The 10,911-nt window shown below is 52.7% G+C and overlaps 1 protein-coding gene and 1 non-coding gene across 3 annotated transcripts; one reads left to right on the top strand and one right to left on the bottom strand.

The window, feature by feature from the left end:
• Positions 1 to 536: 536 nt before the first annotated feature.
• LOC132484854 (U5 spliceosomal RNA) lies at positions 537 to 654 on the top strand. Its single transcript, XR_009531386.1, has one exon. It is a non-coding gene; the product is annotated as a U5 spliceosomal RNA (small nuclear RNA).
• A 1,129-nt stretch (positions 655 to 1,783) lies between these two features.
• On the bottom strand, positions 1,784 to 9,695 carry BTBD19 (BTB domain containing 19). 2 transcript variants are annotated; one of them, XR_009531127.1, is made up of 9 exons: positions 9,134 to 9,695; positions 7,613 to 7,826; positions 7,467 to 7,520; positions 6,222 to 6,281; positions 6,054 to 6,122; positions 5,845 to 5,976; positions 5,595 to 5,720; positions 5,185 to 5,467; positions 1,784 to 4,947 (listed from the first exon to the last, which is right to left on the bottom strand). XR_009531127.1 is itself a non-coding variant. In XM_060089700.1 (8 exons), exons 1-8 carry the CDS (start codon positions 9,217 to 9,219, stop codon positions 5,333 to 5,335), a joined length of 876 nt encoding a protein of 291 aa, XP_059945683.1. In that variant the 5' UTR covers positions 9,220 to 9,695; the 3' UTR covers positions 1,784 to 5,332. The 2 variants fall into 2 exon arrangements, 1 of the variants encoding a protein (XP_059945683.1); XM_060089700.1 differs by having other exon boundaries at positions 1,784 to 5,467.
• Positions 9,696 to 10,911: the final 1,216 nt, after the last annotated feature.

Below are 10,911 nucleotides of genomic sequence, written 5' to 3'. Positions count from 1 at the left end.
TAAACCCGAACCATCCTTCCAGATAAGTTGGATGCCATCTGCCCCAGAAGGGGTGGTAACCTGCCTCCTACATGGTCCAAAGTCCCTGAGTGTCTGTGCTCGACCGTTTCTGCTTCTGTCCCTAGAACAAGGTTGGGGGCGGGTGGGGGGAGGGGGTGGTCCCTGAGGGTACCGAATGGTAGGACTTAACCTCAGCCTGGGTAAGAAAGCGCCGGCTCCCGGGCGGACCCACAGCGACGAGAGAGCGCTGCAGCCCTGGGGTCCCCACGGTGCCGCCCTGCCTGGCCAGCGACTGGTGTCGCCCAGGGGCCGGAACGGCCTGCGATTTGCATACCCATGGTGCACCACGAAAAGACAGTTTCACGCTGCTTGAGTTCCCCCCACGGGGTTTGTCCACTGTTGCAGGGCACAGTGCCTATTAGAAATCTATGGTCTGTGTAAATCCCACGCAGGGAGTGCGAACTGCGCAGGAGCGGAGCAACCATAACTGAGCTGTTAGGTTGTTCTGGGAGTGTTCCAAGCGGAAGCGAGTAAGCATATTGTGGTTTCTTTTCAGAGTGTATAAATTTATCGCTTTTTACTGAAGATTTCCGTAAAGAGAAACAGTTTTGAGAGTTTGCCTTATTTTTTGAGGTTGCGTATTTTAGCCGGGGTACATTTTGGAGTTAAAAAAACGAGAAGTTAGGGCTTGATCCTGTGTTTTAACAACTTGTCTGTAATTACCCGGGGGAATTTAAACAAAAGTTCCGTGTCGGATGTTGGAGTTCCTTTCCGATTATTCACTTCGTTTTGCGAAGTGTGCCTCTTTTACTTTTCTGCTGGTTTCTCTCCAAGGCTTTGCAGTAGGTGATGAAGTTGACGAAATAAAGGAAGGCGTGAAAAAGCACTGAACGTTTTTGGCTCGACGTACAGCGAAACAAATTAAACGCAACAATGTTCATTTCCAATCAGGCTTATTGGTTCCCTTCCCAAAAATAGCAGAGAAGGCAGTTTGGTCAGATTATCCCCGTTTAATGCTCGCTCGATGCCAGTTTTCCGTGTAAATATACACGGCTCCTTCTCTTAAGGAGCTTAAGTTTTTGGTGAAACCAAGAACCAAAAAAAAAAAAAAAAAAGGTACATAATACAGAATCTCAGTGAAAAGTGCTCTATAGCAAGAGCATTATTGAGAGGACTGGGCGAGCTAGCAAATGTGTTCTCTTGTTCCTGGGTCTTAGAAGATCTGTGGCTTTAAAGTGAATATTATCTCCTACCTGGTGTCCTCCGAATTCACAGTCATCAGCTGTTCCCAGTGACTCTCATATTCAAAGTGTATGCTTCACGCAACCGCATACGTTTTACCTCCTCCAGTGCTAGCAAGCTGGTCCAAGAGTTCTTGGATTCCGGCAATAGCCTCCCAACCCCCGCCTCACTCCCTTGACTGTCTTTGTCCCAATCCTCCACACAAAGGCCAAGTAATTGTTTAAAATGTAAATCCGATCACACCACCACATCGCTGTGTAACATGCTTTTTCTTCAGAGTGCAAACCCGCCCCGGAATATCATACATGCATTTCTTTACTTGTCTGCTCTTTCTCCTCCTAGAATGTAGGTTCTGTGAGGCAGAGACTTTACCTGATTTGTCCTCTGATAGATCCCATGACCCTAAATCAATGTCTAGCACATGAACACTCAATGAATATTTGTGTAACAAATGAATGAAGAGATTTATTTTCTAATCACATGTACTGTCCCATTACAGTCCTAAGCACTTTACAAAATTAATCTTCCTGAGAACTAAATAGATTCTATTTTTATCTCCATTTTATAAATAAAGAAACTGAGGCATAAAAAATTAAATAGCCTCAATCAAATCACAAAGCCAGAAAGTGATGGAGCTGAGATTCAAACCCAGGCAGCTTGGCTCCAGAAGAGGCGTTCTCTTCATCACTGTGCTACTTAGCGATGGGGTTCAGGACATGCCATCCTAAAATATGGCACCTCCACATTGAGTATTTTAAGCTGAAGGAGTTTGAGAAAACAGGAAAGTCATTCTGACCTCCTCACTCCCCCAACGCCCAACACACACACACACACCCATGAAACAGGTCATAAAACTCTCAAGTGAGAGCTGCCCTTAGTATACCGAGAGGAAAGGAGCATCATCTCCAAGGACAAGGAGACTCTGAGAATTCTAAAGAGCAAGTCTTGCTAAATTCCCCCCAGATTACTACCCTTTAACCTAGCATTAAAATACTCAGGCTTAACTGTTTCTTTTGGTCTTCATTTCCTTATGAAGGCTCCCATGTCACGTAAAAACTTACATTAAATAAATTTGTAGGGACTTCCCTGGTGGTGCAGTGGTTAAGAAACTACTGAGCCTGTGCTCTAGAGCCTGCGAGCCACGAGTGAGCACTTGTGCCACATCTACTGAAGCTCGCACGCCTAGAGCCCATGCTCCACAAGAAAAGCCACCGCAATGAGAAGCCTGAGCACCGCAACGAAGAGAAGCCCTCGCTCTTCGCTCTACGAAGACCCAAAGCAGCCAAATACAAATAAATAAATAAATTTATTATTTTTTTTTAATTGTATGCTTTTCTCCTGTTAATTGTTTTTGTCAATTTAATCTTCAGATCCAGCCAAGGACCTGAAGAGGAGCAAGGAAAACTTTTTCCTCAATATTACCTTTTCTTTCAGCAAAATGAATCATGCTCTACTTGGTCTGCACTGTGCTTTTCTTACCAAAGATCATGGATTTCTTTTTTTGTTTGTTTTTCAATTTTAGCTGCGCTGGGTCTTTGTTACAGCGCACGGGCTCTTCGTTGCGCTACACGGGCTTCTCTAGTTGTGGCATGCAGGCTTAGTTGCTCCACGGCATGTGGGATCTTAGTTCCCGACCAGGGGCGGCACCTGCATCCCCTGCATTGGAAGGCAGATTCTTAACCACTGGACCGCCAGGGAAGTCCCAATCTTGGATATTTTTTAATATCACTGTAGGAATATACCATAGTTAATTTATTTAACCAGTCCTCTAGGTTAAACCAGTCCTCTAGGACTAGTTTGTCTTCAATTTTCATTATCCAAACAAAGTGGTACTGAGGGTAACCACATTTTTCAGTCTTGAGAAATAATAGCAAATAACTATTTTTAATCCATGTGCAATATATTTTTACATAAAATCCCTGAGAAAGAAGAAAATTTTTTTCCAATTAGGGACTTCCCTGGCGGTCCAGGGTTAAGATTCCACACTTCCACTGCAGAGGGCACGGGTTCGATCCCTGGTTGGGGAACTAAGATCCCACAAGGCGAGAGGCACAGCCAAAAAAAAAAATTAATTAATTGTCCCTAATTTCACACTGATAGTATCTTTTTTTTATTTTTATTTTTTTGGCTGCGTTGGGTCTTTGTTGATGCACACGGGCTTTCTCTAGTTGCGGTGAGCAGGGGCTACTCTTCGCTGTGGTGCGGGGGCTTCCCATTGTGGTGGCTTCTCTTGTTGCAGAGCACGGGCTCTAGGCGCGCGGGCTTCAGTATTTGTGGCACGTGGACTCAGTAGTTGTGGCTCATGGGCTCTAGAGCGCAGGCTCAGTAGTTGTGGCACACGGGCTTAGTTGCTCTGCGGCATGTGGGATCTTCCCGGACCAGGGCTCGAACCCGTGTCCCCTGCATTGGCAGGTGGATACTTAACCACTGCGCCATCAGGGAAGCCCCACACTGATAGTATCTTAATGGAATAAAATAACATTTAAATAAGAAAACGAAGTCTTCACTGAACATTTACAGAGCACTGATTATGTGACAGGGACTGGGGAAGTAGAAATGAATAAGGCACCACTCCAGGCCCCAGAGATCTTTCTCCAGGCAGATTCAGATCCTCAAGAAGACAAAAATGTGTAACAAATTAAAAGGGAGCATGGGGAGTCTTCAATAACCAAGAAAGTAAATCCAGAGCTGGAGGACCATTGCCTTCAGGACCAGTGAATTTATGCAAAGGCAATAGTTGAGAGAAGAGTTGCTAATGTTTGGAACCACTAGTAATTTTGAGTTCCCTAAAAGTGAAATAGATTATATTTTGTCCTGAGGGCAGTGGGAATGTTGAGGAACTTAATAAGGAGAGTAGGGCTGACAATCTTACACAGGTCTGGCAGCAGTGTGGGAACAGGTTGGGGAGGGGGTCGCCGCTGGAGTGAAGGCAGGAGGATTAATAAGAGCCTGTGGCAGTGATTCCCGCCACAGACAGGACTGGCTGAACTGGGCTGAGAGAACTGAACCAACTGAAAAGATCTTGTAGGAGAGGAAAAATAATTTTCTCTCTCCTCTCTGTGCTCTTGGCTGAGACCTTTGTAATAAGACATCTTAACAAGAGAAAACAAAAAAAACCCCCATAAGTTTATTAGCATGTATATCTCATGTATACATGGGAGATACCCAGGGGAAAATGAGTAACTCCCTGAGGTGGCCTAAAATACCTGCTTAAATACCTCCTTCAGCTAACAACAAGAGAAAGAAAACTGTGGGGAGGCCAGTTATAGGAAGGCCATCAGGAAAAAGCACCAAAAGCAAGGATAAGGTTTATTAAGCAGATTTCACTGACTTCACTGGAAGATTCTTCTGTGAGTTAGTCATCCTGGTACAGACAGGGAGACACCCTTACAAATGGAGATTTCCATTCTAAAAACTTCCCTTACAAAAGGGTAACTTCTCTGTTTTCAAAACTTCTCCCTTTTCTCAAAATAATCAGCTTAAAATAACTTTATGACAAAAAGGCATATTTTGGGGTGGCATATTCTGCTAAGTTTCAGTCTCTTAAAAGGTAGAAGCCACGGGAGGCAGATGTGAGGAAGAGGAATAAAGCAAGGATGAGCGGTAGACTTCTGGCTTGGGCACCCACGGAGATGAGAAACACGATGGGAGCAAAACTGGAGAAAGATGATGGGCGAGGTCAATTTTGGATTGAGTCTGAGGTGTCTGTGGGACATTTAGAGGGAGATCGTCAGGAGGCAGGTCTGGAGTTAAAGAAGGGGCTGAGCTGAAACGATATGTGGGAATTAAAAGAGTAAACAGGGTGGGCGAGAGTGCCCAAGGGCCGGCTGTAACGCCAGAGCACAGCGCGAGGGAACCCACTTCCCGGCCTCGCGAGGGCCTCGAAGCCAAGGCTCAGCCCACTGACGCGCCGCTCAGGCCCGCCCTCCCCCGGAACCTCACCCACAACGCCTGCGCGTGTCAGACTGCCGCCCCTCCTGCGCCCCGCTAGCCGGGCATTCTAGGAGCGGAAACCCGCTCCGAGCGCGGAGCATGTTGGGAGCTGTAGTTTAGGAGAGGCCCAGAATTCCTCGCAAGTCGCGGCGTTTGGTCACTTAAAGGGCAGGTCCAGAAAGCGATGATGCTCCCGGGGCAGGGTACCCCTCCGGCGGCGGCACGGGGCGCCCCGGGCCGCATCCCCTCTCCGCAGAGCATGGCATTTCCACGCCTCCACGATCTGTTCCACCTGTAGGGGAGGCGAGTCATGGCGGAGTCACGCAATGCCTACCTCAGCCCGCAGATCCTGGGCTGCGCCCCCCGCCCTTCCCCCCACGCCGCGGAGTGAATCTGAGCCGTGTTCCCCGCGTCCGTACCGGGATGAGCGGCTCCCGCCGGTTCTGCTCTTCCAGGGCGCTCAGCTCTGCCGGAGCCAGCAAGGCCAGTCTCAGCTCCCGCACCACCGGGGCCGCCACCTCGGCCACAGGCCGCTCCAGCACCGCCTGCCGACGCCAGCGTTGAGCCCAGGCGGGCGGGGGCACCTGCCCAGCCGCCCGCTCGCCAGGTTCCTGCGGCCCGAGCCTCCTTCAGCGCCCCCACCCCGCGCTCCCCTCAGCTCCCGCTCACCGCGCCCACGCGCGCCCAGCTCCGGGCTGCCAGGACCAGCTCGGCCTCATCCACGCAGAGCCTGTCGCTGCGCAGCAGGAGCAGCAACGCGGGTGCCGACAGCTCCAGGAAACCACGGGTCCGGAGGGTCTCCTGTGGGTCCGCGATTGGGTCAGGGGGGAGCAGGATGAGGCGTGTGGGGTTGGGAGTATGAAGGTCGGGAGCTGTACCTGGCTGTGGGCCTCTATGAAAGCTACACAGCGCTCCTGCAGCGGTCCCAGGCCAAAGGATACGGCAATCTGAGAGCAGAATGAGGGAGGTTGGGTTAAGACTGGAGGGGCCATGTAGCCCGGCCCTCCACAGGGGGACCACCTGCAAGCCTGTCCAGCAACACCCACCTGCAGGGCCTCGCAAACCAGCTCCACATCCAGCACCTTCATCACAAACTGCAGGCACAGCTGGGAACAGAAACGAATGTGGGTTGTGCCCAAATGTCCCCGTTCCAAGACCCCAGCCCCAGTGCAGAAGCAGTGAGCAGGCTTGGAGCAGTGAGCCACCCAGGCTTATAGCAGCCCCAGGCCCATACAGACCTCCCAGGCCAAGGGAGGCAGGGAATCACCAGGGCCTGAGACTTGGCAAACCTGGAGGAACTAGAAACTAGCAAAGCCAAGCCCAGCAGCCTACCTTTTAGTACATTCCTCGCTAATCAAGCTAGATAAGAGCCACGTGAAAATTCCACTCTCCCTTTCTCTCAGGACACTTATTTTTCTCCACGTGTCCCCCCTCTGGACTCGAAGACACTTCTCTTTTAACCAGAAACTTGAATTTCATCCACAACATCTCCCTCTCACCCTCCACATCCAGAAAAGCACTGGGTCATGCCAATTCCACTTCTCTCAAAGCCATGCACCTCTCTCGGGCAACCACTGCCACCACCACCCCCTTACTGGACTGGTAAGCCCTAATCCCTTCACCCCTTAGCTTCCAAATCCTCACTCCTTTATCTGAAACCTCATGAATTTCCACTGCCCTCTGGGTAAAAGAAGTCCAAATTCTTGAAAGTTCTGCAGGAACCAGCCCTTGGCATGCTCTCCAATCTCATATCTCCCTCTCCTCTCACACACTGAGTGCAGCCACACTAAATGTCTCACCAGCATCTTTTGTACCTCTGTCTCTGTAACTAGAATGCCATCTTTCCTCTCCCCTTCTGAACAAACTCCTACCTGTTCTACCCGATCCAACACAAATGTTTCCTCCTCCAGGAAGTCTTCCCCTCCTCTCTCCCTGGTGGCGAGACTAGAGACTCTCCGTACAGTCTCAGCACCATTTGCCCTTATCTGTCACACTTCTTATGGCACTGAGTTAAGAGTTTTCTTGTGTCTGTCTCTCTTTGAAGAACAGGGATCAAGGCTAATTTATCCTGGTATCTACAGCACCATCCATAAACGCCCTACATGCCCCCACAGGGCACGCGCATATCCGTTTGCACACAGGCACACATAAATGCCTATCTACACAGAGATACCCATACTTCTGTCTGTACCGGTGCACGTTGCTCTCCAGGCTAGCCGGTGTGTGAGGCAGGATAGGAACTGAGCCCATAAGAGGCGGGGGAAACGAGATGAGGCGCCACATAAACCCACCTCTCGCAGTTCCTCCAGCCCATACTCCACAGCTGCCGTCAGCACCTCCAGCACCTGCAGAGTGGGTGATTGGGGGAGTGGAAAGGAGTCTCCCCCATCCCTCAGCCACCCCTCCTCCTACCCAGACCCCTGCCCGGTGGGCTCACGGAGTGGCGGTGCAGCTTGGCACTGTTGGTGTACAGAAACTCCAGCACTGCCAGGAAGGCCTCAGCTGGCACGGTGCTCAGCACCACAGGGCTAGGCACCCCGGGGCCCGGCTCTGAGCCCAGAAGTCGCTGGAAGAAGTTGCATCTACATGCCAACAAGCACCGGTGGGCAAACACCTCCTGCCGTTCTTGACCGACCACAAAGCAAACATCACTGTGGGAGAGAGGGGCAGAGAACTAGGAAGAGGAGGCCAGAGTCTCTGTGCAACTCTAGGCTTTGCCTTTGCCCAACTCCGTTTCCTTATCTGCCCTGTAAAAGAGACAGTCCCTCCAGCCGAAGGTCTGGGTCACACAGGCATGGTTCTAATTCCAGCTCCATCTTGTGGTGCCTAGGCAAGAGACTTCCTACTCATTAACTCTCAGCTTTCTCATCCCTGAAATGGGATGCGAATCCCAAAACCCTAGGAGGTGGCTAGGTTTGATCAATTGATCACTGAGGGGGCACCAGGGCTGATACAAGGTTGATCCCAATACCCCTCTCCTCCCCCCGAGCCTGTGTCTTGGGAGAAGGGAAACTTTTTGGCTTCTCCTCCACAGACTGCAAACTCAGCTTTTTCAGCCTCCTCCAGACTCAGCTTTTTCAGCCTCCTCCAGACTCAGCTTTTTCAGCCTCCTCCAGACAGGAGAGGGTAGGGTTGGGGGTGCAGAGTGCACCAGCTGCAAATAGACATGTCAGTGAGGCACCATCATGAGGCCAGACCACATTTTCCATCTTCACGATCACTACCGGCCCCAGCCTCTGGGCCTCTGAACAGCATAATGGGTAGGAGGCAGGAGATGAAGCTTGAGCTTCCTGGAGCCTCCCAGTCTCAGGTCCAAGGCCTGAGGGTTCCCACTGCTCAGACCAGACTGCGATGCCCAAAGAAGTAGGGTTATAGGAGTCACCGACCCGTAGGGAGGGGCCCAGCTCTGAGGCAGTGGGAATAGAAAGCTGCATTCTAGTTCTCCTGACCAGCGTTGCCCCCGTACTCTGTCCCTTGGTTTCAGACAGCACAGCATCCTGGGCAGGCAGTGAGCCCCAGGCAGCACCCTTGAACTACTCCCTGTCTGCAACTCTGGCTCAGTCTCTTGAGCTTTGTTCCCCTTGTGAGTCCGCAGTTCCCAGAGCAGGGTTATCGGCTCCTCTGCCTCCCTAGGGAGGCACTCGAGTTACATCCATTTCTCAGGGTCCAGGGGGCGGAGGGCTCTTCTCTGCCAGGAGCCTAAGATCCAAAACAGGAAGGCCTTTCCCTGAGGTCACATAGCTGCTCTGAGCTCCGGTCCCCAGTGCCCCCACCTCTGGCTCTCGTAGACACTAAGCGACCAGTAGTAATCCTCTACACTTGACTTCCCCAGACTGAGTTCACCAGGGAGGAGGGTCAAGTCCTAATTCCCCACTTCCTCTGCACCCAGAGCTTCCTCAGAGTCATGGGGCCCAGCAGAGGCAGCTAGGGAAAACCCACAAACAGGGCCCCCCCTCACCTGTATAGGGGGTTGTTGACGAGGCTTCGGAGTGCTGTGGAAAAGGGCGCAGCCTCCCCGTGCACAGTCAGTCCTGGGGTCTCCATGGGTGGGGTAGGGCAGGGGAGTGAGCAGGAGGAACAGCCTAGGAGGCCTGTTGTCTGCTGGTCCGTGGGAGGCGGTAGGTGGAAGGAGCAGGAGGCCTGGTTGAGCCCTAAAGCTGGTGAGGAGCTAGAAAGGCCCGAGAAGGAGGGGCAAGAGCTTGGGAGGCCTGTTTGCTGAGAAGCTAAAGTTTAGGAATGAGGCAGGAGGCCCAGGTTCCTGAAGGCATCAGAGGCCAGTGCAGGAGGCCAGAGGCTTGGCTTGGGGATGGGGACTCAGGGAGGGGACCAAGAGAGGCCAAGGTAGAGCGGACTGGACTCGGGAGGAGAGGCTGGCTGCGGATGAGGCCCCAGCTGGGAGCCTGCCCAGGCAGCGCTGGGGTGGGAAGCCTGTGGGTTTCCACGGAAACTAGAGCCCAGCCAGAGACGAGGCCCCGCCCAGCTCCCACAGGCCCAGAGAAAACTTCAGCCCTAGAGGGGCCCTAAGCAGAGTCGGAGGGTCTTGGCACCCTGGCTCCTGCCTGTCCTGGGTTCAGAGTTCAAACTCCCCGCCCCCTCCCACCCTCCCCCCAACAGGCACACAGGGTCAAGATCGGGCTAGCCAGGCCTGGGGAACCCCCCTCCGTGGGGAAAGTCCTTGTCCCTATGGACCGTTTTCAGGGCCCAGACCTGGCTTGTTTGGGAGGTGGCAGTCCTGTCGCTCCCAGAGGGGGGTCAGGTGAGGAGGTGTCACCTCTGAATGAGGAGTCATGGTCTCTGGCCTCCCTGAAATGCAACCGAAGGGGGGCGGCAATCTGGGCAGTAGGGCACACAAGAGGTGTGGACAGCTGGGGACAAGCCCCAGGGCACTGAGGTCAGCAGGGTGCACTTAGGAGTGGAGTCACCACTGTTGCATCAGGTCTGTGTTCGGATGGGTCTCCCTTCCCCCTCCCCCAGCCCTGAACTGAGGAAGTCATCCAAGCCACACCCTAGCTCTGCACAGGAAACGGAAACGTTTGCCCTAGTTGAGGCTGACAGGGAGATGACAGGGCGGGGGCGCTCCTTCCCGTAGGCCCAGGTCCGGATTTCTGAGGGGCCTCCCCCACAGCCTCAGGGTTTCCCCATATCCCAGGCCCTCTGAGACTTGCTTACAAGTGGAGAGCCAGTCTTCACAAGGGGTGAAGTGGCCAGTGGGTCAAGAGCTCTGGGGTAGGGGGACACCAGTCTGACCAGAGCCCCTCTCTACATCTGCCCCTTCAGTCATACTTGTATGCCCTTGGGCTCTAAGCCCCCGCTGATCCCTCTCCCCTGACGACTCAGTCACCCGGCACGTGCTCATAGTAGGAACATTCCCAGGTTAAGCCAGAGCCAGAACAGGAAAGAGGGAACCGGGAAGAGGGGGGTGCTTGCCCAGTAACCCATGGCAACTCCACAACAAAGGCATGGGGCCCTTAACCTCCCACCTGCCAGCCAGGCCAGCCAGGCAAGGGCTGTTAGGAGAGAGCTTGGAGGCCAAAGGCTACAGGTGACTCAGGTGTCTGAGGAGTTTCGGGAGAAGAGGGCAGCCATCCCAGAAATGATTCTGGAGGTAGGGCCAGAAGCCAAAAGCGGAGAGTGGAAGGGCCATCCTGAGTCACCCGGCCCCAGCCGCAGCCAGTTGTAGGGATCTTTGTGCCAGCCACCATAAGAGCAGGTAGGGGTGGAGGATGGCTGGATTCA

The sequence above is a fragment of the Mesoplodon densirostris genome, chromosome 2 (genome assembly GCF_025265405.1).
Source record: "Mesoplodon densirostris isolate mMesDen1 chromosome 2, mMesDen1 primary haplotype, whole genome shotgun sequence".
Lineage (NCBI taxonomy): Eukaryota > Metazoa > Chordata > Mammalia > Artiodactyla > Ziphiidae > Mesoplodon > Mesoplodon densirostris.
Note: the sequence above shows the minus strand (reverse complement) of the source record. Positions and strands in the feature narration are given on the sequence as shown.